Source organism: Stigmatopora argus, chromosome 1, assembly GCF_051989625.1.
Source record: "Stigmatopora argus isolate UIUO_Sarg chromosome 1, RoL_Sarg_1.0, whole genome shotgun sequence".
NCBI lineage: Eukaryota > Metazoa > Chordata > Actinopteri > Syngnathiformes > Syngnathidae > Stigmatopora > Stigmatopora argus.
The window spans coordinates 8,938,690-8,963,662 of NC_135387.1; the positions used below are offsets into that span (position 1 = coordinate 8,938,690).

A 24,973-nucleotide genomic window follows, 5' to 3' on the forward strand; every position below is an offset into this window, starting at 1 on the left:
GGTGAATTGAAGCACCTTGTTTTCTTTCTCCCTCTCTTCCACACGCTGCAGCACTGTGGAGGTGTGTTTGTGTATGTGTGAGAAGGGAACAGGTTTTTGTATGTGTGTGTAATAGTGTCCGTGAGATGATGGTGACTCATCGCTGATTTGTGTGTGCCGTATATAAGAAGAGGCTGAGAGACGAGCTGGCTGTATATAATGAGCTATAGCGCTACCACAGCCTGCATAGGAATCCTGTAACCTTAAATAGAGCCAAATCTGCTTGACTATTCATTGCAAAAGCAGCCTTAGCGCTCTCGTTCGGTGGGAACCATGGAAACTACTCAAACACAGACAGACATGATAAAAAAATTAAAAAAACATCTTTCCAGTGATGATTTAATTTTCATTTCTAAGTGCACCTCAAGCAGAGATAAAGTCAATTAGTTCATTGGAAGTTCACAAGTTAAATCATTTACTTCACAGCCCAACACAAGAAGGGACTCGGTCTCTAGTAGCATTTCCATTATTTTTTGTTTCTTAAAATAAATGTGATTAAGAGATGTTGGCAATGTATATTTGCGTTTTTAACACAAGAGACTTTGAGGAGAAATTATCAGCAATATATTTTGACATTCATTCATTTATTTTCCATATTGATTATCCTCACATGGGCCATGGGGGGTGTTGGAGCTAACTTACCCAACCATGGGCACTAGGTAGGGACAACCACTCGTGCTCACATGCACACCTAGGGGCAATTAAGAGTGTTCAACCACCCTACCATGCATGTTTTTGGGATGCGGTTAGGAAACCGGAGTACCTGAAGAAAACCCACGCAAGCTAGGGGAGAATATGCAAACTCCAGAAGGAAGATAGGAACCCTCAGGAAAACCTCCTCATGAAAACGTAAAAACATTTTTGGTTATGTTTGTTATCAAAACACTGTCTACACCTGTACTATTTGTGTATGTCTCATTGTTTCTATGCTGCTTCCTTTTCTTTTGTCCTTTTCCCCCTACTGTTGTAAAGATGGAATTTAGCCTTTGGCCATAATCTTGCATATTTACGTGTGTGATAAAATGAGCTATCTTGGTTATAATTGTCTTGATATTATTTGCTGTAACTGGACATGTTCTCTTTGTTTGTTTCAGTGTTTTTAAAAAATACATACACACTGTATATTTTGGAAATACTTATATACCCCCGAGACGGCCCAGCAGATGGGTAGTTAGCAGGTCGGCCTCACAGCTCTGGGGTCCTGGGTTCAAATCCAGGTCGTCCACCACTGTGGAGTTTGCATGTTCTCCCTGGGCCTGCGTGGGTTTTCTCTGGGTACTCTGGTTTTCTCCCACATTCCAAAGACATGCATAGTAGGCTGATTGAACACTCAAAATTTCCCATAGGTATGAGTGTGAGTTTGAATAGTTGACCGTGTCCTTGTGCCCAGCGATTGGCTGGCCAACGATTCAGGGTGCTGCCCCACCTCCAGCCCGAAGCCGCTCTTAATATTTAGGCATAGGAATGAATCCCATTTCCACTGCCGTCTGATAGACGTCCAATCCAATTTTTTTTACCTAGGTCTAAAATGTCTTGTGTGTCTTGTGTCTGTCTTGCTACTGCAACCAAGAAATTTCCCGAATACGGGATGAAATAAAGTTCTAATCTAATCTAATCTAATCTAATTTGACTGGGGTCCTGGCATCCTTGGATTTTTCAGAAAAAAAAGGACTTATACATCTAAACATCACAGGACATGTCAAACCCTATATAGCTCTGGAGATATGACGTGATGAAAACTACAAGGCTTTATCGAAAAATGCCTTCAGGGAAACACGCTTAATTAGTCATGATTATCCTTGAAGTTTTTGAAGTATTGTTTTTACTTTATGAAAAACTGTCATGAAACACAGCTAGACAGGTTTCTGCCAGTTTTTGCAGTGGAAAGATATGCATAGCCAATAACATTAGTGAAGAGATGCTAGTTCAGCCTTTATCTCTACTTGCAAAGGCTTCCCATTTGGATTTCGATCCAAACAAGTGACTGTACTCTTTTCATCCGACAAGAAGTGAATGTTGAGCCCCACTTGGCTTGCGTGCAGCACATAGATCTAAAATTAAAGCTCTGCACAGATTTCTTGGCTGACCCAAACACTGTGAGGAGCGAAGTAGCACATGATGGATCATTGCAGCACAGTGGGAGTCAAAACTAAAAAGATGAGGAGGAACGTTCACCTTCCTTATCTTGTATTTGGAATAAAGACAAACACACCTGTGGAGAAAAGATAAGACCATGAATAATAATGAACCTTATTCAAGGACAGAACCTTGTTTTCTTCAGAAAATTGTTGAGAAAATATCGTGCTTTTACATTCCTACAATTATATAGAGTATTTTGAATCTAGCCCAGTGGTTCACTCAAGTACGATTTTATTGTATATATTTAACTTAGAAGTACAAAACATTAATACTGAATCATTTAGAAACAATGTTTTTATTCATTTGAACTTTGATCTGCTGAACATTTAACTGATTGGCTGCCAATGACAGCTCTTAATGTCTAATCCATATTGACTGGGAGGGCAAGCAGCGAGTAATCGATGCCTGCCCTCCCAGTCAAAATCGATTACACATCTAACGCAGTCAAAAGCAGTGAAAGAAGAGCCTTACGAGTCAGTTCTCACAGTTCAAATGAATTGGAATTCTGTTGTTGTCAATGGCGGGCAATGAGTTCATGGACACATAAAGAAATGTTTCGTGGTGATATTTGAGGCTTGAGGTAACAGAGGCGAAATATCTCATGCCCAGTTGACACTTAAGACTTATTTTACCCATATCCTGATGCACTTTGATAGAAGCTCATGTGTTTTATTTTCTTCAACATGTTTTGAACAAAATGTGCTATCAAACAATCTGGGAATTCACTGGAGCGCTGTTGCAAGTCGACATTTGGTGCCTCACTTCCATCATCTTTGAGTCATTACCAGCTCATCATTATCCATCTCCAGCCAACTGTCTGATTGAAATGGTCCAACTGTTTTGTACCATTTTCATTTGCAGGTTCCTCAAAGCAGCCGCAAACCAAAGGCAAAGCAAGATCACAGTGAGAGCGAGAAAAATAAATGTCGAATACAGAAGGGGAAATCAAAGACCTCCTCAAATGCAAACACGAAAGGTGGATGAGGTTGTTTCTCACCTCCAGACACATTTTGGGGGGAAATTAGTGTTATGAAAAGAGCTACACAAACAGTAAGATTGACAGGCAAGAAATTAGAAAGTGCTTCGAGAATTTTTTTTCAGGTCACCTTCGTAATGATGTGGATGTAATTTTCCCCCATGAATATTGAAGAGGTTCACTCTTATTTGGACAGGTAACTTTTTCATATCAGAAGCTATGAAGCACATCAATGTTGTATAATGATATTCATGTAATGGAAGCAGCGGCAGTCCATGAATTTTCTAGCGACGCCTTCAGCTGTCGGAATCAATCCAACCCTAAAAAACTATTTTATGGCTATAAAACCTCTACTGCAATTACAGCTTGCGACACATAAACAAATCATCAATAGTAACCTCATACAATTGAAATATTATTTAGGAATATAGGCATATTTTACTCACCAAAAAGTCCTTTTTACCTGTACACAATATCCATCCTCCTTTCTTTCCTCCTTCTTTTCTATCACCATCAATGCTAATGCTGAAAGTCGAGCCTGTCCTGTCGTATTTCTGGCATATGTTTTTATTCGATTTAGTGCTGAAAATGTATAATGTAGAGGACAGAGGGGAGGGGGGGGGACTTTTTGCACGGCAACACGCTCGTAACAAAACATAAACAAATTTAAATGAACTTGGATTACGATGCAGACACTCAACTACACACTATACTTAATTCTAATTTTGTTTTAAATTTTGATACCTTTCTTCTCCCGGGTTGGCTCTATTTGTCCCGCCTCCACCCTGACCTTCACATGCAAGAGGGGCTGTTTGCTTTTGTATTCCCTTCAAAATATTCTGAAAATGATGCACACAAATGTCCTCACAATAGGATAACGCACGACCACTTGCCAACGAGTAGTATATATAACTCTCGTATTAGCGATCGCCTCGCCATTCGCAATGACTAATGGGGAAAAAAAACACTGAAAAAATGCTACACTCCGCCCAGTGCTCGCAGAGACATTACACGAGGGAGTTGCGACCAGAGAGACATTACACGAGGGAGTTGCGGGGAGAGAGACAGTGCCCATGATGTTCTTATGAGCAGCCTCTCGCGTCCGCTGTCTGCTCATATATCAAAATTTGTCTCGTATCTAAAGATAAATATTTGCCCAAAATTTTACTCGTACCTCGAATTGCTCGTATGTCGGGCCACTCGTATGTCGAGGTACCACAGTATATATTTTAGTTGGTAAGAGCTAGTTGCTAAGGTAATAATAAACGTAGTTGGTGTGGCACCCCACCAATGCCTTCTTGGCAACTCTAGCTAATGGCTTCAACTCCAACAAACTACCTGTCTGCCACATTAGCCAGTTTTCGCAGCCATCTGGGGTGAAATGTCCACTGTGGAAACGAGTTCATCTGGTTGGTCCTCTCCCTTGAGCTGGTGTCCTCTTGACAAAACGCTTCCAGACAATCCTCGTCCTGGGACTCTTTAGAACTTCGTACAATGTTCTTACACCCAAAGAATTACCAAATATGGCTGTAAAATCTACACAAGTATTGTAGTTTTTACTGCCAAATCACCCATGACTCGTCAATTGAATAATATGAATGTATTTCCTCGCGACAATGTAAAAATATAGCTCATGAGGCAGGTGCAAATTAGATGCCAAATTCTGTCAAAATATTGGACAGGTTGTGCCTAAAATGGTTTGTATGTGTCAGGTCATTACAGAGATGAAGGTTTGCCTAGAAAAATTGAAGGTATAATTTTGACCAGAGTCACATTTTAAATGAATAGAAAATGCTGCAGCATCTCTCATACCTCAACCAACTAATGACAATAAAACAGAAAGTAAAATGTAAACATTTTTCTTACAGAAATACCTGCTTTGGGGCCTCAGTAAAAAGTAATACGCTTGTGAGTACTCTTTGTATTATCAATCCCCATATGTTGCTTCACCTTTAGGTTCAGCTATCTATCAGTTAAAGGGTTTTTGTTATTTGAGTTTAGTTCACCACTCACCTTTTTTGCTCACAAGACACCACAGTATGAGAAGTACAGTATATTTTCTGCACTAAAATAATTAAGGTGCATGTACAATTTTAGACTGCGCAACTATCATATGGAAATTCAGGGTCATGCGCATACAATACTGCACCGAGAAAAATAGAATTCTACTTCACATCGTATGATCATTTGCTCTTGTTTGGTATCATTCGACAGACTGGCTGTTTTTTTGTTAAGATCACACACATGCTACAAAAGCAACACTATTGTAAGTAATAAAACTGGTTTGGCTTGTTATTGTTCGCCTGTGTTTCCACCCACTCGGTACGCAAGATGGCCTGCTTTTCACTTCTTCACAGTTGCAGGGCAACCGAGCCCGCCTGGTATCACACGGAGTAGATAGATCACAACCTCTCCGCAAACAATACCTGCCAAGGCTTGCAATTTAGTTGCCGCTTTAAGTGAATCTGCTCCCATTGCATGGATGCCATGGAAACATTTAGAGAGGAAGGCAATGATTCTCACTCTCCGTGAACAAGATGCTGTCTGCCTTCATGGATCTTTCTGGCCGCCAGCATAAATAAATCTTTTTTCAGGTGATTAACTATGCTGCCTGTCATTTCTGCTACTTACATCCATCCATTAAACCGTTAAAAAAAAATTAGCATGTCGTGATTAACGGTAACAAAGCAATACCTTGATAGTGCACTCATTTGAATCCTGATTATGACAAAAGCAATTAAGTAACCGTATATATCTAAACAATCAGGTTGTATGGTGAAACACTGCTGCAAAAATTAAAACGCTCAATTTTGTATGAGTCGAGGCTGATAGCTTTTCAATAAACAATTATTTTTATTGTTGGGGTGTACTTGTTTCTGTTGGTTTTACGGCCCTTACATGTACTTGCAACAGAACAAGGTAAACAACAGCTAACAAAACACGAAAACAACAAATTTGTGTTGGTTGATTGTTAAGAATAGCACTAAGTTCGAGAACAAAATTGTGAATTCCGACAATGAGCATTTTGCTATTTGAAAATGTCTTCAACCTTTCAATAATAATTGTTCAAACGTTGACTGGATTTTTTCAAATTTGTCACTGAGGGGAGTCACAGACAAGTTCAGTATGAAAACCGCCTTATTGTTTGTTCATAGAAGCACACTTTATTTTAAATATGCGACAACAACAAAACGACATGCAAGTATCCCTATTGGTACATATTATTATACAAATAATGCTTCTTTAGTTACAAAATATAAAGATATTTAAGACCATATGTACATGACATTTACATGACTATATCCATTGAGTTAATATTTGTATTACTATATAAACATTTAATAGGTATTGTTTTACATTACCGTAAGATTATTTGCATTATGTTATTATTCTTTATTAGGGTTATTATCTTTATTCATACTTGTCTATAAGTTACTCTCAAAAAACAAAGCATGTTGCAGAAGAGAAAACAGGACCATACCTGACGTTACTGTGCCTGAATGGTCAAGGAGCAGACGCCCCCTAGCGCTCTGTCCTTGGTAAAGCATGGAGAGTTGGCTATGAAGAGCACAAGGTTCAACAGACTATTTGTACAAGGTGCTAATAGGGTGAGCTAGGTAATACTCCATTTTAGCAGTACTTGGATTCTGCTGAGGTAAAACATCAACACCACTTGGAATCAAGCACGGAGCTTTCACAAGCCCGAGAAAAACTCTGCGTTGTCCACATTGATACGTGAATGCCAAGGGCTTAGTGAGACTGAGCTGTGATGTCAATCTAGTTCCTTTTTGACCTGTGACGGGATTGTCCGATCTTCCTAGAACATGGACATACGCTCAAGCACGCACACTAGTCTTACTTACCGTGACCACTTTCATATTTTGAACTCAAATTGAGCAGTGTTTCTTCTCAGTAAGATCAGCAGGTTTGCACCCAATGGTGTAAACATTTATTTTGTTTTATGTAAGACAGCCTAACTTCCTCTTGTAGTTAGATCATTCTGTGTAGGTGTACACAAACACTACCCAAGTTGTGTAACTTCACAGCATGAAAAATAGGTCTAATGTCTCTTTACGTCCACCCCTACACACACGCACACACATACGCAAACACTATTATCTGTCACTATCTCACACATAGCTACCCACTCTTTGTTGCTTTTCTTGTCTCTTAACCTGTCTCTCTGATCTTGTTCACTTCCCTACTCATGTCCACACTTATTTTTTTCAAAATTTATGAAATAATACAGTTTTTGCTCTTCCTCCTCTGGCGGGCATGCAGCTGGGAAGGAATGGGTCCATGCAGAGGTCCGTGGTGACCACCCATTCCAGAGGGGCTGTAGCGATGGCGTAGCTCCCCATTGTAGCACAGCTGCACGGGACGAGGGATTGGTTCGCCCATGAAATAGCCCTCATTATCCACCGATTCAGAGGAAGAGGAGCAGCTGGAGCACCATGGGTCTCCGGTCTCCATGTAGGCATCACCCCAGCATGGCCCGCCCAACCCCGTGGGCTGCCAGCCAGCATTTTGGAGGGTGAGATCAGAAGTGGTGCGGGGACATGGTCGGTGAGCTTGCTGTCTGAATCCGCCCGGATCTGGCCCAAACAACTCCCGAGAGGCGTGGCCAGAAGGGAAGCGATCGTAATCCTCCTGGACGCGATGGTAGGGCAGCTCCACCACGTGAGTAGGTCGGTCAGCCACCAGGTGCAGGGCGTTGTCAGAGCGAGATCGACGGGAGCGTTTGTGGTGGCGGCCACTGCGGTGGTGCCCGCTTCCCCGATGGTGTTTGTGGCGTCTTGGTTGGGGCTGTTGATTCTGGGAAGTAAGTTCCTGCCCGCTAATAAGTCGATGGGGCATCCGGTCAGTCATGGGAGCCATCCGTAAGTTACCGCTACTGCCCATCACACCGGCACGACCTTTGCTACCGAAGCCCAGTGGCTGCGGTCCATCCCAGTACTGCTGTGGGTACCCCACTCTGCGTGGAGTGTACAAGTTGTTGTTAAAGGGACGAGAGGAGGACAAAGACTCGGTGCTGTGAAACTGGACTGATGAGCTCAATGTTCCCATGTTGCTCTTTTCAGATACATTTACTCCTGAATCCTTGCTCAGGTCAGGCATGGAGAACCTGGACAAATTCTCCTGACGCTTGCTGACACCATCAAGAGAGTGGCCTGTTAAATTACAAAGAATATTAGTCATTCATATAACCTTTGGATTATACTGCTTGATCACTCAGCGAAAGCTAAGTATTTACCTGTAGCATTTGACACAGTCAGGGAGTCTGTGGAGCCACGAGGTGTTTGTTCCACTGGAGTTAATGGCTCATTGAAGCTCATGGCATTGATGGGGTTCCTCCGGGTGAGTGGGGGCCTGCCGTCTCGCTGGAATCCATGCAGGCTAATGCTCCTCTTGTCAGAAAATCCTTGGTTTTGGCTTGACATCTCATTGAAACTCATTTGGGTGCGCAGTTTGTTGGGCCTGAACTCATCCTGGCTGTGGTGGATCCAATTATCGTTGAAAGAGTGTCCTCTTAGGGCAGCCATCGGTGTCCTCTTTGCATTGCCTTGTTCCTTTCCCCAGGAATCGGGCCTTTTGCCTGGATTTACAGGACTCTGGGCTGGAACATGAACATTTGAGTTGGGATTGTAGCCTTGTCTGGTGTTACAAGGACCAAGAAGATGAATAGATGGCGGTGTAGGAGAGGATTCCCGTTGGGGGGCCTCAAAGGAACCCGGTACATAAGGGTCATCTCGGCTCATCCAGACCTGGTTAAGGCTTGGAGCACGACTTGGAGTGCGGCTAGGAGTGCGGCTGGGAGTGCGGTTAGGTGTCCTGCTTGGTGTCTGGCCAGCCGATACGCTTAAACGGTCCATCTGAACAGTCAGTGGATCAATTTCAGCTGACAGTCGGTCAGGCATCGGAGGTGGAGCTGATTGGCGAGCCTCTAAGCTCCTGCGCTCCTGCTCCGCATTCCGGCGCTCCTTTTTACCAATTTTGGTACTGTGCCGAGACTCGCGGGATCGGGCGCTTTGGAAAGCAGAGTCTGACGAATCGGACTCATCTGGATCCTGATTCAGAAGACATAAACAATCAGCACATGCTTATGAAGCTGATTCACGAGGGCAGCGGAACTAATGTGCTGCAAAAGATAATTATATTAAAATGCTGCTGCCGTCGACAAGCATGTCCGCTAAGCTTTTGGCTGGCGCTCATTACTTGCTTAGTTGCTCTGCTTGGTTATAGTATTGCGTCAGCTAACACTCATCTCATTGGAATAAAAATGTCCACTTTTGATAAGTCAACTGCGGGCGGTGAAACAATGTTGAATAAATAAAAATGATGAGGTGAAAGGTTTCCAATATCTAAAGCATATTTGGTGGCACTTTCACAAGCCTCGTCAACAAATACAAAAAAAAACGTTTGTGTGGTATGTTGATAAATAAACGTCTTAATTTTCTTCTATTCTCCTTTTGCACAAACTCTTAAATGCCAAGACACAAGTAGTACTGTATTCTCAACTGTATAAGAATATAAAGTTCAAGTGTCCTTATTAGCACATTCATCCGTACATCTATGTGTATGTATGTATATGTACGTATATCTATCAGTGGTGGACCGTCAGGGCCTGCAAGGCCTTCTCTGCTGGCCTAAAAAAAATATCTGAATCACAGACTGATGTTAATTATGTTTTGCCCATGAATACTTATTAATAATTCAAAATTGTCTGTCAGCTTCCTATCATTGCTTTTCCCTTGGTTGCGCTGCTTCCAGATGTGTTTTCATATTTAAGCATCTAACCAATCACATTTCAGCTATTTGTTGCCAGGGTCAGAAATCTGCCTTGAGGCCTTCACAGTCAGTTCTGCAGGCTCTGCTACATAAAACAAGCGACGATAAAACAGTCCCTTTAACCAATCAGAATTCGATTTGGCGTAGGGATACGTCATTGCCTTCTCGCAGGCGTGGGGATACGTCATTGCCTTCTCGCAGGCGTAGGGATACGTCATCGCTTTCACCAACTATGATTGGCTAGTGATAGAGTGGACTAGCCAGAGCTACCAAACTGTATCTGGAGCGAGCTGCACAAGCAAATATATTGTTGTGTTGATTTAATTTAGTTTTAAAAGTTATTTAATCGAATCTAATCCAATTATTTTGATGTTTTGTAGACCAGTATAACGTGAAGTAGTAACTTTCCGTCCATCTAAAAGCGACAGGCTGCAATTATTATTTGCCTGCTAGAATTGTTGAAAATTATTGTATGGACCGGTCACCTGGGCAGGGAACGATATTTTCAAGGGGCTACATGTATCGGCTGTTGTAAAACTGCACTGCCTCTTACTGCATGGCATGAATACTAGACTGTTTCATGCAGAATTGTGGTGGCGTCATTCAAATGGAGTGTTGTTGTGTGCACGCAAATCTGTGTTGTTTTTATTTTTTAATCATGATTCCGTAGGAGCGTGTCCGTGTAAACAGGTCCTTTAATTTTGTGCTGTGAAGTGGGCATTTGACCGCCTTTCATCACAATTATTAATGTCAGTGTGTGCTGGGGATACAAGTGGATGCATTTAGAAAACTCACACCAAGGTTTGCTGAAACACTGAACAGTTTAGAATAGAGTGGTTTTGGAATGAAATGACACACATGCAGTTCAGTTGAGTCTTCAATAGGAGTATACAAGACAACTAGCTTTTAGGGGGTGATGAACGAGATGCGTATGATACTCGAGTGCATATTAAACAGAAAATTATACGAAGTGCTCTTCCCTTTGATTGAAGAGAGACAATTAAGCTGTGTATCGACTTGTTGTGATTCTTCAACTGAATTATATCTTTGTGTTCAACTAAAAAAAGCCTAGATTTATTATTTCAGTAGACTGCATTAACCATTTGGGACATGTTTCTTTGTTGGTGGTGCTTTGTGCCCTAAAACTTTTTGGTATGAATATTTTTGATGGGTGTACAGCAATTACCTGTCCAGCGCTGCAGGACCTTGAGCAAAAGATCTGTCCCTGCTTTGGCAGAAAGGGACGCCCAAGCAGAGAACGTTTGCAGTGAGCACAACAAAAACATTCCTCAGTGGCGTGCCAGTGCTGTCCATCATACGTCATTTGGCCTTGGTCAATGCCTTTAGTGACAAAACACAATGGGTAACCGAAGCTTTAAAGGCCTCCTATAAAGGAATGGTAACACTGATGCCTTTGAATCTGATATTTGTATGTCTCTACCAGGAAAATATTGGTGATATGTCCGTTCATATGAAAGGACAAATATATTTTCTGCCTTGTCTCGGCTATCAAGAATGTAATCCTCTTTTGCAGAAGCTACCTGGATATAAGACGGGTATAATAACATCTATTACCTGTCATTGCACTAACGCTTCCTCAGCACAGTTCTGGTACCTGGCCAGAGCCGATGATATACACTCTTGAACTTAATGTCTTTTAGTCATTTCCTCAGTGGGTGAGTGTTAAGAAATAAATAATCATGTTACCAGATATTTAAATAAAATGAAACACACAATGCTTACCTATATGTTCTCCACATGCGTCACAGTACTCTGCATAAAGAGATTCGAAGCAGTTGCAGCAGTGTGGTCGTCCATCCTTCATGATGTAGCGCTGGCCACCGAGGGGGGTCTCACATTCGAAGCAGCGAAAGTGCTTCATGTGCCAATGTCTGCCTTCTGCCTCAGTGCACTCATCAGCAAAGATGATCTGAATGAACAGCGCATTAATTTATTTCAAAGATCATTTGGAATCACAGCAACACATGATTGATTGCCCTCCTTTCCATATTTTAGACATTAAATTTTCCTATCAACCAAAAACTCGAAACAGTGGCATCTTCCAAATTCCGCTTTACCAAGAGGAAAAATACGAGTGCAGTGGCCATATTTAGTAAAGCACAGCATACTTACCACTGGTTCTGACTGATAAATTCAAAGATAGCAAACAAGAGCAACTGTTTTAAATGCTACTATATCCAAGAATCAGCACTTGTGCTTCACTTGATGTTTCGTAAGTTGAACAGCTTTACTTATCTTGGAACTGTATTTTACATCCCAATGGGTTTTGTGACCTCAACATTTCAAATGTAGAAGCAGTGGTAACTAGAGGTACCACTGTATATAAGGAAAACTGTATATTGTCCCTCAGTATAAAATAAGGCCAATTGTTCTAACAAGATTAATAAGAGAAAAAATGATATGGACAATTTGTTGTCGTGACTTGCCTGCTTGCCTTACATACGGTACAGAAAAACACAAGCAGATTTTCTGAACAGAACATGAGCGCTGAGGCATCTTTTCACACCAGACCAGTTCCAACCAGTTCCAAGTATATGTGCTCACAAGCATTCTGCGCTTCCCAATAATTAAGGGCACCAGGCCCGGAGAGGCGCACCTCATCGCAGGCGCAGCAGCGCGGCTTCAGTCGTTCGGCATGGTGCCGGCCACAGAAGAGTTTGCCATCCTGGTAGAAGTAGATGAGATCCACCAATATTTCCTCACACATAGAGCAGACGAAGCAATTAGGGTGCCACCATTTTCCATGAACCGCCCTGGCGGCAAACACCACAATGTCGCCTCCTTTGATCTGACCACCGCACTGTTAGAGAGGAAAGAAGAGAAGCAGATGGTTGCAGAAAAAATTAAGAGGTACTGTTGTCCATCACAACTTCACGGCTTCAACATTCGCGGCTTCAGTCTATCGCAGTATTTTATATGAAGTATCTAAGTAGCCCTCTAAGTGCCACAATCGCCCTTATCCGAAAATAGAGCCCTCTGGGCAGACAGGATGACCTTGGAGGAGTGGAGTGCTAGTTGGATTTCTCTCAAAATGATAACGGCAATGACGATGAAGAACGTGGTCTTGGTACTTTGAGAATCGGGAAGAAATCTTCAATATGTCTGCATTTGACGATGAGCTAGGCGTTTTCACGTGAGAGTTTAACTTTGGTCTTAACAGTACATATTTTTACGTTTCGCTCTCCTTTCTCCATTCTTTTAAAGATGTTAAGCTCTGTTTCCATTCTAATTGCGATAATTGCTGAACCTAGAATACCCCGCTTTCTTTTTTGGGGCCATAATATTAGAAAGAAAGTCGAGAAAGGCAAAGGTACCCCCGAAGCACAAAAACAGATAATAACTGGTAAGTGGAAACTATCGTAATGACGTTAATGACGGACGAGGCACGAGCGTCGGAAAACATTGTAGGGCGAGGACAGGGTAATCTGACAACTCCGTGTATTTAGTAATTGTACATTGCACTTTTTAAAACTTTGCATAAATGGGAAGAAATTGACACGTGATTATAGTTTATAAATTTAATATTTTGACTGGAAAATGAATGAATATTTAAAAATAAAGTGGTTTTCAAACTCATCCTTAGAATTGATCATAAAGCAGGTGAAAATATGGATTTAAACATACTCATAGAATGTAAATGAAATTTTTCATCAAGGACATCAGCCATTTTGATTCTTCTTACCTTTTCACAAATGGCTCCATTAATTGTCAGTGGGAAAGGACGGACAGTGCCTCTGCCCAGATTGTCTTTCTTGCGTTGGTTGCTAAACAATTTAAGTTCTCTTTTCTCTTCTTCATCCAAGGAGTTACAATAGCGCACCTAAAGAACAGTTTTGCAGCAGTTCAAAATATTGCGCTTGGCCACGAAAACCTTATGATATCATGTCAGCCAGAAAAAAACATGTTTATGTCCGTTTTAGGATTATGCTTGCAAATGATTTACCTCATTATCGTGCGGGGGCAATTGATGAAGCAGTTGTTTGATGCGATATTTCTCACCAGGGCTGTTAAGGTACGGCACCTTCTCTTCAGGTAAGGAATTGTAATACTGATGTACCTGATAGACAAGACAGATGAGCAGACATTGTTTTGGCAAGTTCTAATTAACAAAGGTATTGTAGGTAACGTGTTGTTGTATTTGAAAGTGCATTTCAAATCTTTGAACAAGGCTTCCTACCCTATAGCATAAACGACTCTTGTTCCCCACATTAAAAAATACACCGAGGGCCAATAAGTCAAGATGGCTGAGAGGTAATGTGAGTGAGATGCATAACGTGTGATTTTATTTGTTTTGATGTCCCCTAATGTTGCACAAGACAGCATGTACTGAATCGTCTTCGACGGTCAATTAAATGAACTTGATCATGCATACAATTAAGAGGAATTCAAACTGCAAATTAAGCAATTGTGGCACCAGAATGGCTAAACCATTCACCACATCTTTAGAATTAGATGTATCTGCACCTTCATTGTTTTAAATGACTTTTACTTGTTTTTGGTTTACTTTTGAAAGTCTAGCTTCAAAAGACACCACACTTAGGGTAACAATCATAAATTAGTTTCTCCCGTGATGTCTTGCTGTCAATTTCGATAGAAATAGAGCAGTTTCCTCTCGGTGAAATGGCTTTTTTCGGCAGAGTGATCCGGGCAGCATTTGTTCACTGCATCACATCCTCTGTTCAAACACTGTAATCAGTCAATCAGTACTGAGTTGCTTTTAGACATTCGGCCACGCTTGTCACTCTGCTTGCATGTGAACTCGGTTCCTCCACATTGTCTGACGGGAAAAAAAATGTCTCGATAATAATAATGCATTTTATTCCGAAGCGCCTTTCACGACACCCAAGGACACTTCAGTTATTCTTCTGCAAATAGCCTGGCAGCCTTGTTGTAGAGATTTGTCTGACCCCACTCCAATCACTCCCATCAAACGCAAGCCAAAGACTCTTAAAGCACCGTGAAGGGAATCAGTGAATTAAGCGTCTCAGTGTTATTGGGAAAATGCCACTGATCACCCAAATAATTAAATTCCTCTTCTTGGTTTAGTTGAATTCGTTACAGTCTGACTCCTGCACAGAAACACATTAGCTAATGGAGCATGCAGGAGTGTCAAATGTGAAAACCGATCTGAGTTGAATATGAATAAGGTGAAAATGAGGTCGCGTACTTGTTCGGGGCTGAGGCCGGGGGGGACCCAGGCGTATTCCTCCAGAGCACAACCGGAGTCGTCGTCAGAGGTTGAGTTCCTCTGGAAGTCATACAACAGCTTGGTGATGGTCTTTTCCATCTCCAGAGACATGGCTGTCACAACATGCTCTGTTGCACACCTTGATTTAGAGGATGTAGGCACCTGTTCAAGAGAAATGAGAAAAGGGCGAACCAAAATGGAAAAAATAAAAAAAGAGAGTCAATACAGAAGTGCATTAGTATGGAGGTAGGAATGCTGGCATAACTCCAGGCATACTGCATTTGAAGGGAATGGGAGGAGCCGCTCTGATTGGTGCCTGCTTTCAAATCGGGTGTCTTACTCACAACAAAAATGTGTTCTCGCACAATTGAACCGGGCATGAAAATAGATCCCGTAGCGTTTATCTTTTCTATTTATAAGGCAACTCATGGATCATAGAGCTTTAGCAGCAAATATTAAATGCACCAAAATGTTTGTGGATCCAGCCAAGTTACTCTGCCAATTCTACAGATGCCGGACTAAGGAGCGTTTTACATTTCTGCATCAAATGGGCAGATTGAGATGAGATGAGCTGGCACTGATACAGTGGTTGGTCAACAAATAAGTGGCAGAGAAAAACATGATGTAATAGATTCAGACCATTACAAGCTTAACAGCAGGGGATTAGGCAGTTTCACATATTAATGAATAATTACAACGATATAGTTCATCCATTATACTCTTCCAATAAATGGAATCAGGTACAATAAGCCCGTGACTATAGTAGAATATGTCTGTTTATTTGTCAGTAGATCAGTTGAAGCTCAATTCATCGTGCCCATATTTCAGACAAAACTTTTCAATTTGTAAGTCAGTTGAGATGAGGTTGTAATTTCAATATTAATACTTTTGAGGACAAAATGAGTGCCTTGGCTCTCACAAGTTAGAAAACCTGGTAACAAATTGAATAAACGGTTCGTCTTTATTTGGAATGGACTGATTTGATGAAGAAACGAGAAATTTTATTGTGACCTTTTTTCCATTAAACCTTCATGTGTCAAAATTTTAGAAATTTTTGCCATGTATATTTAAATTGGTATATTTGCCTCAAGAAATGTTGAATGACAAGGTTATTTTTGGGGGGGAGGGGGTTTGCAAATCTGAATTCTTGGAATTTAATGTAAAAAATATTATTTGGGAGGGTGATTTAAGACATCACAATTGCCATTCCTCCACCAATGAAGTACATTTTGTTTTTTTTCGGTGTATTTTAACTATAGTACGATTTCACTCACCCACCCACGGAAACACTAGCACACTGATTTCTTCAGTTAGTGGAAGATCCAAATTGTCTTTTCAGTGTTGTTACAAATTTTTCCTTGGTAGATGTCTGTCACAATATGCGTCCAATAAATTATGAAAATGGAAGTCATTTCTCCAGCATGCTGGGTAATGAAGGGCAATTTATAAGCATGTCTTCGTCACAGACAAAAACACACTGTGATTTTGTTTTGGTTGTTTTGTTGTTGTTGAAGGAAGCAAAGGCAACCAATACAGTAAATACTACAAAACATCAGATACTTAACAGCCGTTCAAGTTTTCACTAGAGTTGCATACCAGTATCTGTATCGGTACCGGTATCCCACTAAAACAACGTCATCAATATCAGCGAGTAAGAATAAAAAAACACACCGATCCTGCAAAATGTGAGTTTTTCGACTATTTGCGAATTACCAAGATGACCACCAGCATCATACCCCACAGTAAAAAAAGAGCAGTAATTGCCCTTCCTAGAATGATTAGTTAGAGTGTAAATGTCTAATCCATTTGAATTTTCTGTCAATAACAGCGAGTGAGGTAAAAAAAAAATTATATTCTTCCTCTGGCCATGATGCACCCTCCCACCAATTAGTTCATCACTACTAAATGTCCAATCCATTTCAATTGGGAGGGTGGCAGCGAATGAACGTTCATTCTGCCAGACTCCCACTTCAAATGGAATGGACTTCTCGCACCATTAATGACAGGGTCTGAGTTTAATTAGTGTCTGACCAAGCTATGATAGCAATGACTTTACAGTGAAGTGAATCCAGCTAAAAAGTGGTATCGGTACAGTATCGACAATGTGCCGATACCACACAGCTAGGTGTCAAAATTGGTAGCCCAAAAAATACCAATGGAGCGACATTAGTATTCACAAACAAGTTGATTCCACGGCATATATTTCCATTTGAAGAGCAAGTCTGTCAGCTTCTGTCCAAGCCGAGGTGAGGAATGTTTATCCCTCTAAAATGGATGCATCTTTTGCCAGTTTGCAACCTTGAGCCCGAGGCTGTTCTTTAGTGCAGCGAGAGTGGGCCCACTGGCAAGCCTACAGCCCGTTTGGCAGCTCGACATAACTTCAAAATGTGACTCCATCTCATGAAAAGAGATGGGATTAGCTGAACAGCAGAAGCAGACAGGGATGTTTTCACACATTTACTCTGCAATCCTATGCTGCACACTTCACCCCACTTTGTCTGAGCTTGTTTTAACAGCGTCTAAAAAAAAACTCATTACTTTCACTCGAGACTGTTTTCCAATGTAATTCTTATCGAAAATGTAGCCTACAAAGCACAGCTAATTATGTTTTTGGACACCACATAATGTCGAACAACAAACCAACAAAGAAGCTGCACAATCCACTGCTGCTGTTGATTAAAAACACTGAGTGCGGTAACACTGCTTGAAAGAAACCAACACAACAACAAAAAATAAGCCAACAGTTTTCAGAAGGATTGAATGTTGCCAAGATTTACATTAGATGTTTACTGAAGAATGGCACGGACTTTCAGCTGGCATCATTGACCTGAGATGAAAAGATAAGATTTATTTAAAGCATTTGACATCATAAAGTAGGGGTAGGGAATTATGGCTCGGGAGCCATATGTGGCTCTTTCCATGGGTGCATATGGCTCTCCACTAACCTGTGAGGTAAAATATGGAAATCAATGGTGAGAGAGCTGAGTTCCGAACGCACCAATAGGAGCATCATATTGACACTGGGGTTGACACTACTTCTAGCACCACCTTAATCGTAATTTTATTTTTCATTACTTTTCTGCATGCATAATCTCATTGATTCTGATTGATTAGCAACAGCATAATAATGAGAGAAGAATTCAGACTTTTTGTACTTTAAAAGAGGTGAAATGATAAAATTAAAAATCACACATTTTCGTATATTTTTACTTTTCAATTGTGAGACTGGCTCTCAAGAAATAACATTAGAAAATATGAATTGTTTATGGCTATCTCTGTCAAAAAGGTTCCCGACCCCTGTCATAAAGAAAAATCAGGGCTGCTGAGTGGTTAGCACGTCGACCTCACAGGTCTGGGGTCCTGGGTCCAAATCCAGGTCAGTCCACCTGTGTGGAGTTTGCACGTTCTCCCCAGGCCTGCGTGGGTTTTCTCCGGGTACTCCGGTTTTCTCCCACACTCCAAAGACATGCGTGTTAGGATGATTGGACACTGTAAATTGCCCCTAGGCATGAGTGTGCACGTGAATGCTTGTTTGTCTCCTTGTCCCCTGCGATTGGCTGACCACCAATTCAGGGTGTCCCCCGCCTCCGGCCCGAAGTCAGCTGGGATAGGCTCCAGCACCCCCCGCGATCATACCGAGGATAAAGCGGTTCAGAAAATGAGATGATCTATATAGATATAATGGAGCTACCACACAATTTACAGGTAAAATATTTCTAGATTCAAAGCCTGTATTTCCATTCTCGGTGAATTCATAAATTGCAATGTAATTGTTCATTGTATTATTATATAAGCACACACACAACTAAGATGTCCTTTTTATGATGTAAATTAAATTTTTAAAATGTGAATTGTGAAAGCTCTTTAAGACCGATGTGGTAAAGGATTAAAACTCAATTGAAAGATTCAACTTTTGCAATTTTGCAAAGCTCCTCAAATGTAAAATCATAACATCATTGTCTCAAGAGCTAAATAATATCATCAAAACAGATGATAGTTTGGGGGAGATCACATGAAATTTCCATTAATTAGAGAAGATGATTTCATTTTACGGCTATGTTTGCCCACTCACTGGTGATCACTGCTCATCTAAACAGGACTTGAGCGGAAAATGTAGATATGGTGGATCAGTAGAGTAGAGGAAGAGCCAGTAAAAGCTGAGTTCCCGTAGCAACCAGTTGGTATGCATCATTTTGGTATGTGAAGACATGTACTGATGTAACAAGGAAGCGCAACCTGTAAAAATGTCTTTTGTGCCTTCGCCGACATGTAATATCGTCTACATACAACAAAACGTGCACATGCTGGAGAAGCATCACGTTGTACACGATAAATCCCCACTTGCGCTTTAAATTCGCGGTGCTTCACCACACCTGCCGTTCAATCAGGTCATCACGCCTTCATTTACACATAAATTGGCCGTGATTAATCATCATCTCAAAGATAAGAGGGGAGAAGAGATTCTTGGGAAATCAGGTATCAAGTGCTTTGTACTGAAAGTTGACAATAACTGGAATTTGCGTTACGGCTATGTGAGGGAGAAAGGAGGAGAGTAAAGTGAAGAGAAACAATGCAGAGAGGGCTGTAGTATGTGGCGCTAAGAGCAATGCTTTTCCCTTTTCACGTGTCATGCTTCACCCACCTCTCCCTTTTCCTCCTTCTATCCTCATGCGCCTCTGACAGCCACTGTGTGGGTGTGCATGAGAGAAAGAGATGGAGAGAGAAAAAGCTCTTATATATGTAAAAGCTGACATCAAATGAGGGCCACGGCTCAAGCGCGCAACCTCACTGAAAGCCTCGCTTGTCCAAATGAATTGGCAAAATGTTGATATGCAATTTCATCGCCTATTGCTATTAGGAAGCAGTCAGAATTTCCAGGCTTCTTATTGTGGTTTATCAGGCTTATCTGTTTCCCTGGATTAGGCAAGAATGAGCTTTGTGACGCTGAAGCCAGGGTTTGCTGATACAGGCTCAGTGAGAAAAGAGAATTTTATCGACAGATTGAAGTATAGGAATCAGGCTCTGTACAGATTAGGAAAACTCTGACTCGCCCGTTTCCCGACAAGCAGATGTTTCTGACCAAATTGAGGCTGTTGTTCACATATCACACCCCGACATAATAATTCAGAGCTGCCAACTATTCCGGAATTTCCGGAGTTTACATGCAATGCTACGCAAACTCTGTGACTCTGGACAACCTCCCTAAACTCCAGAAATCCCCAAAAATTGTCACTTAATTTTTTTTTAAAGCAACCATTTCGGAAAAGTAACAACATTTCCAATTTAATAGACTAAAGTCCGAAATTCACACCATCGCTATGGCTTCCGCCATCTTGATTCATCTGCACTGTAGACCGGAAGAATTCAGTAACACAAGTGCATTGTGAATCATCCGTGTTACGAGTTCTGACGAATGATTCGTCTTGTGCGACTTCAGCGTTGCAATCGATTCGGAATCGATTGCAGAGGTACCCTCTATCGCAGGGGTCTGCAAACCGGTCTTCGAGGGCCGCTGTGGGTGCAGGTTTTTGTTCCAACCGATCCAACACAAACAGTTTATCCAATGAGGTTTCTGCTGAAACAAGAAGCACCTGATTGCAATCTATTGATTGCATTCTAAGATACCAGATTGGTGGAAAGGTTTCCTTTTATCGGTTGGAACAAAAACCTGCACTCACTTGAAACAAATCCTATCATTTGTTTGAAAGGAAGTAGGCGTACACAGCACTGGTAAGTCTTATCAATATGCCTGCCTGGCCTAAGCGCAAAATGGAATTTGCATGAAACCTCTAAACCAGGGGTGTCAAACCGGTCCTCAAAGGGCCGCAGTGGGTGCAGGTTTTCAGTCCAACTCAACAAGAGGATACCTTTTGCAAGTGTAATCAGTTAAAGTCAGGTGTAACTTATTTTGGAAGACACCTGATTGGTTAAAATGTCGGCACTGGATCGGTTGGAACAAAGACCAGGACCCACTGCGGCCCTCGGCGGAATCGGTTTGAGACCCATGCGTCTAAACCCAGGGGGGGAACTGGAAAGGTAAGGGTACGAAAGGGGACGGTGATTGTGCATTAAAGCTAGTAATCATCTGTAAGGATTAGTGAATTGTCCCCCATCCCCACTTTTCTGTCATTGATGCACAAAATCGCACTAAAAGAGTGAAACGCTGCACCTCTCTTTGGGTTATAATTGGATTGGATTGGATTGGATTGGATGACTTTATTCATCCCGTATTCGGGAAATTTCATTGTGACAGTAGCAGAGGGTGATTAGACAGAACAACAAAGCAAAAGCACAAAGTACAAAGCAAATCAAAGTAAATGGGATACAGAGAAACATTCTGGTAACTGATCGTTTCTCTTAACTCTATATTTCAAAGTATTTGATTGAATCTCCTTTCTGATTGATGTGCATAGATTTGTAAAAGCTTTGGTTGTGCTGCATTTCTTGATGGGTTGTTAGCTAATCTCAACGCGGCATGTAGGCAATCACTCCATTGTAAACAACTGCTGTGCGTCATATTCATTCCAACACAGAGAAATTAATCGTCCCTCTCCTGGTGAGGATTCTGCAACAGTCAATATTAATGAATGCTCACAAAGTGCTGGATTTGTTCACGAAACAATTTGTCTCAAATCAATCAAATGTAGCACAAAGTCATGATTATCGGCCCATCCCTGCTGGAAATCGTCACACATCAATTTCTGGCACAGCACGTGCATTTAAAAAAGAAAGGCTGAGAGCAGGTTAAAAACTGAGTTTTACATATTTTCTGCTTGCTCCACATATACTTGAAATGTTTGTGCGGCACCGGTGGATCAGTCGCCTCTGGGTTTATATTGCAAATGTGTTAAATATCAAACACTTTGACACTCGTGTACTCCTAGGAGATTTCATTGCTGCATATTGCATGATGTGACAAAGTAGACAAAGGTCAATTTGTGGGAAAAAATGTATTTGCTATAACTGGATGAACTTGGTCATGCTGCATTGAATGGATTTTTTTATAGCCCCGTTCTATCTGTTAAATATGATGACATCATGCTATGAAACCAGTTCCCAATTCAGTATGAAATAATATTACTCTACTGTGTCAAAGTCGCGGCCTGGGGGCCAAATCTGGCCCGCCGCATCATTTTGTGTGGCCCGGGAAAGTAAATCATGAGTGCCGACTTTCTGTTTTAGGATCAAATTAAAATGAAGAGTATAGATGTATATTAAATTTCCTGATTTTCCCCCTTTTAAATCAATAATTGTAATTTTTTCATCAATTTTTCTGTGTTTTTAGTTCCAAATCATTTTGTAAAACCTAAAAATATATATAAAAAAAGCTAAAATAAACATTGTTTTAGATCTATAAAAAACTGAATATTCAGGGCTTTTAATCCAGTTCTTTTAATCCATTTATAAAAAAAATCTCAATATTATATCTAAAATGGTACGGCCCACATGAAATCGAGTTGACCTTAACGCGACCCGCGAACCAACCCGGGTCTGACACCCCTGCTCTACTGTGTGATGTTGTGCAAGAAATATATAACTCAGTTATAATGTTTTTAGTGGTGTTATATGTTGAATAACACAGCAAAAGAATGAAAATTGTATATTTCAGTGTCGGACAGCTTTGCTAAAACTTTTCAACGCAAGAACTATATGACCTCATTGTAGATATAAAAGCGGTTTTATCCCAAAGAATTAAAGGCATAGTTTGAACATCATGACTGCACTTGGAGATAGGAAATTTGAAAAGAATTTGCTTTATAATGTTTTAATTGAAATGTATGCCTACACTCTATAATGTGTACTAAAATCATTTAACTACAAAGGGCATCATGAATCAAATGCAAATATATCTCTTATGACTATTTTGTTGCCAAGAGTGTTGGTTCAATTCCAAATTGTGTAACATCAAGGTAATGGTAATGCTAAGGCATGTCATTCTTCATTAAACCATTAATAACATTTTTCTTATGTATTTTTTTTAAATGCCAGTTCACGACTGAAGCATTAATCACGTCTCCGTGTGATCCTCCCTACTGACCTAGCGACTTACACAAATGTCAACCTGTGGCCCTTCTGCCTACCTCGCTGAACTCAGTTATGTTTGATTAATGATAATAACTGTTTCCAGACCCGCTGAGAGCGACTTTCCTCTATTTACTCATTACTCCAACCTTTGCAGGCTGCACAGCGATCTGTCACACATGATTATTGCTGGTCACCCTGGTATATGCCTGTTTGAGGAAATACATGGACACCTGCAGATACGCTCTGATGGCAATAGGGTGGTGGACTGCAGGTAACGTTCTACTTTTAATATAAGCCAGGCTTTTAAATATTCTTCTTTCCTCCATTTGGATTCTTAATCCTTATGCTCAGGTGGAGTTGTGCAAGTATGTGTGTGTATCTCAGGTCTCTGTGAAAAATCATTACCAAGGTCACTGTGAGCAGCAACAGGAATCTCATCTCTTCAAAGTAAACCACCTTTCACCAACTGCAGTTTTTGAGAAGTGAACTCCCTGATCAGCATGGATTCGCTGTCGCCACACCCGAGAAATGCCACCCTTTGCGTCAACAACAAACGCTTCTCGTGTAACACCATATCATAATCCCGTTATGAGGATTAAATTCTTACTGTGGCTTATTTGGATCAGGACTAACAAGAAATTAATTGAAGAGGGTTGACCCAGTATGAATTAAGATCTGCGGTTCAGCTGGCAGAACAGGCTGAGAAAAGCTCTGAGTGGGTGACAATACTGGTGATATAATTGGGAACATAACACGCTCCAGTCGGCTGCCTGCATTACTCACATATTGTCATCAGAAGCTGGTAGCTGGAAGGACAGATTTTTTGGGTCCTGTTTCTAGGAGACTGGACAGGTGAGTCGAGTCAAGCAAGAACATACGGCACTCGCGCATATGTACCCCAACGTGCTAATTGCTCGAGGCGTGTTCCCGGAAACCCAAACGAGGCCTCTCTTACCTACAGAGATACCAAATTTCACAAGAAGCCGAAAGCTGTAATTAAAGGGTGACACATTCAGCCCCTCACCCACTGTGTGGGATGGCCTGAAATAGAATTGCAGCCTTTCAACAGGCGAAGCACTCTCGAACACTGCTTGCACCCTCCGTGAAGGGAAATGGATAGCTCCCGGATTCATGAGTCGCCTCTGTTTTTGGGGATTTCATCAGATCACTTGACAAGCGTCATCAGGTGGAATGTCAGGCGTGGCCGAATCGGCCACTTTCGTAAACCCACCTGGACTGTTACAGAGCCTGTGGCCTTGGTAGGGCCGGTTAAGCAGCACATACGCTCCCTTGACTGCTGCTTCACACACAAACAAATCCTCTTGTGTGAAGCCATTTACATGATTTGCTCGAGGGTGTATCATTTGTGTGTGTGTGTCTTTGTGGGAGTGTGCGTTTGTGAGAAAGAGGACAGAAGAGAGAGCCTGTTGCTATGCATTTTCAAATCATTCCACACGTCACACAAAGCATTTCATGTTTGAGGAGAGAATGTGAGCAAAATCCATGGCAAGCGGATTTGACAATTTCAAATTTTCTTTGATAAACTGCCTGATGGTGTGGTGGTTCACTTGCCTGACCTTGGCGTGGGCAGGCGCGGGCTTGATTCCTGCTGGTATGATTGTGAGTGCAAATGGTCGTTTGTCTCTACAATACTATTTAGGACATCTGAAAAAGGCATGACCTTCAGTTGAGGTTATTTAGAAATGTCTCAAAAGGGATTATTATGAGGAGTCAAAATACAATTTTACATGTTACTAGGTAGTAGATCACCAATATTGATTTGAGACCGCATTTTG

At 41.3% G+C, this 24,973-nt stretch overlaps 1 protein-coding gene across 1 annotated transcript in view; it reads right to left on the minus strand.

The window, feature by feature from the left end:
• Positions 1-2,650: 2,650 nt before the first annotated feature.
• LOC144077485 (prickle-like protein 2) overlaps positions 2,651-24,973 on the minus strand; it is a 37,664-nt gene continuing 15,341 nt past the window's right edge. Inside the window, exons 2-9 of the mRNA XM_077605268.1 lie at positions 15,132-15,314; positions 13,908-14,021; positions 13,647-13,784; positions 12,561-12,764; positions 11,687-11,873; positions 11,130-11,284; positions 8,409-9,222; positions 2,651-8,325 (exon numbers count right to left, since the gene is read on the minus strand). Of these exons, the coding sequence (XP_077461394.1) occupies positions 7,388-8,325; positions 8,409-9,222; positions 11,130-11,284; positions 11,687-11,873; positions 12,561-12,764; positions 13,647-13,784; positions 13,908-14,021; positions 15,132-15,263 (2,682 nt within the window). The 5' untranslated portion in view covers positions 15,264-15,314 and the 3' untranslated portion in view covers positions 2,651-7,387. The remainder of the gene's footprint in view (positions 8,326-8,408; positions 9,223-11,129; positions 11,285-11,686; positions 11,874-12,560; positions 12,765-13,646; positions 13,785-13,907; positions 14,022-15,131; positions 15,315-24,973) is intronic.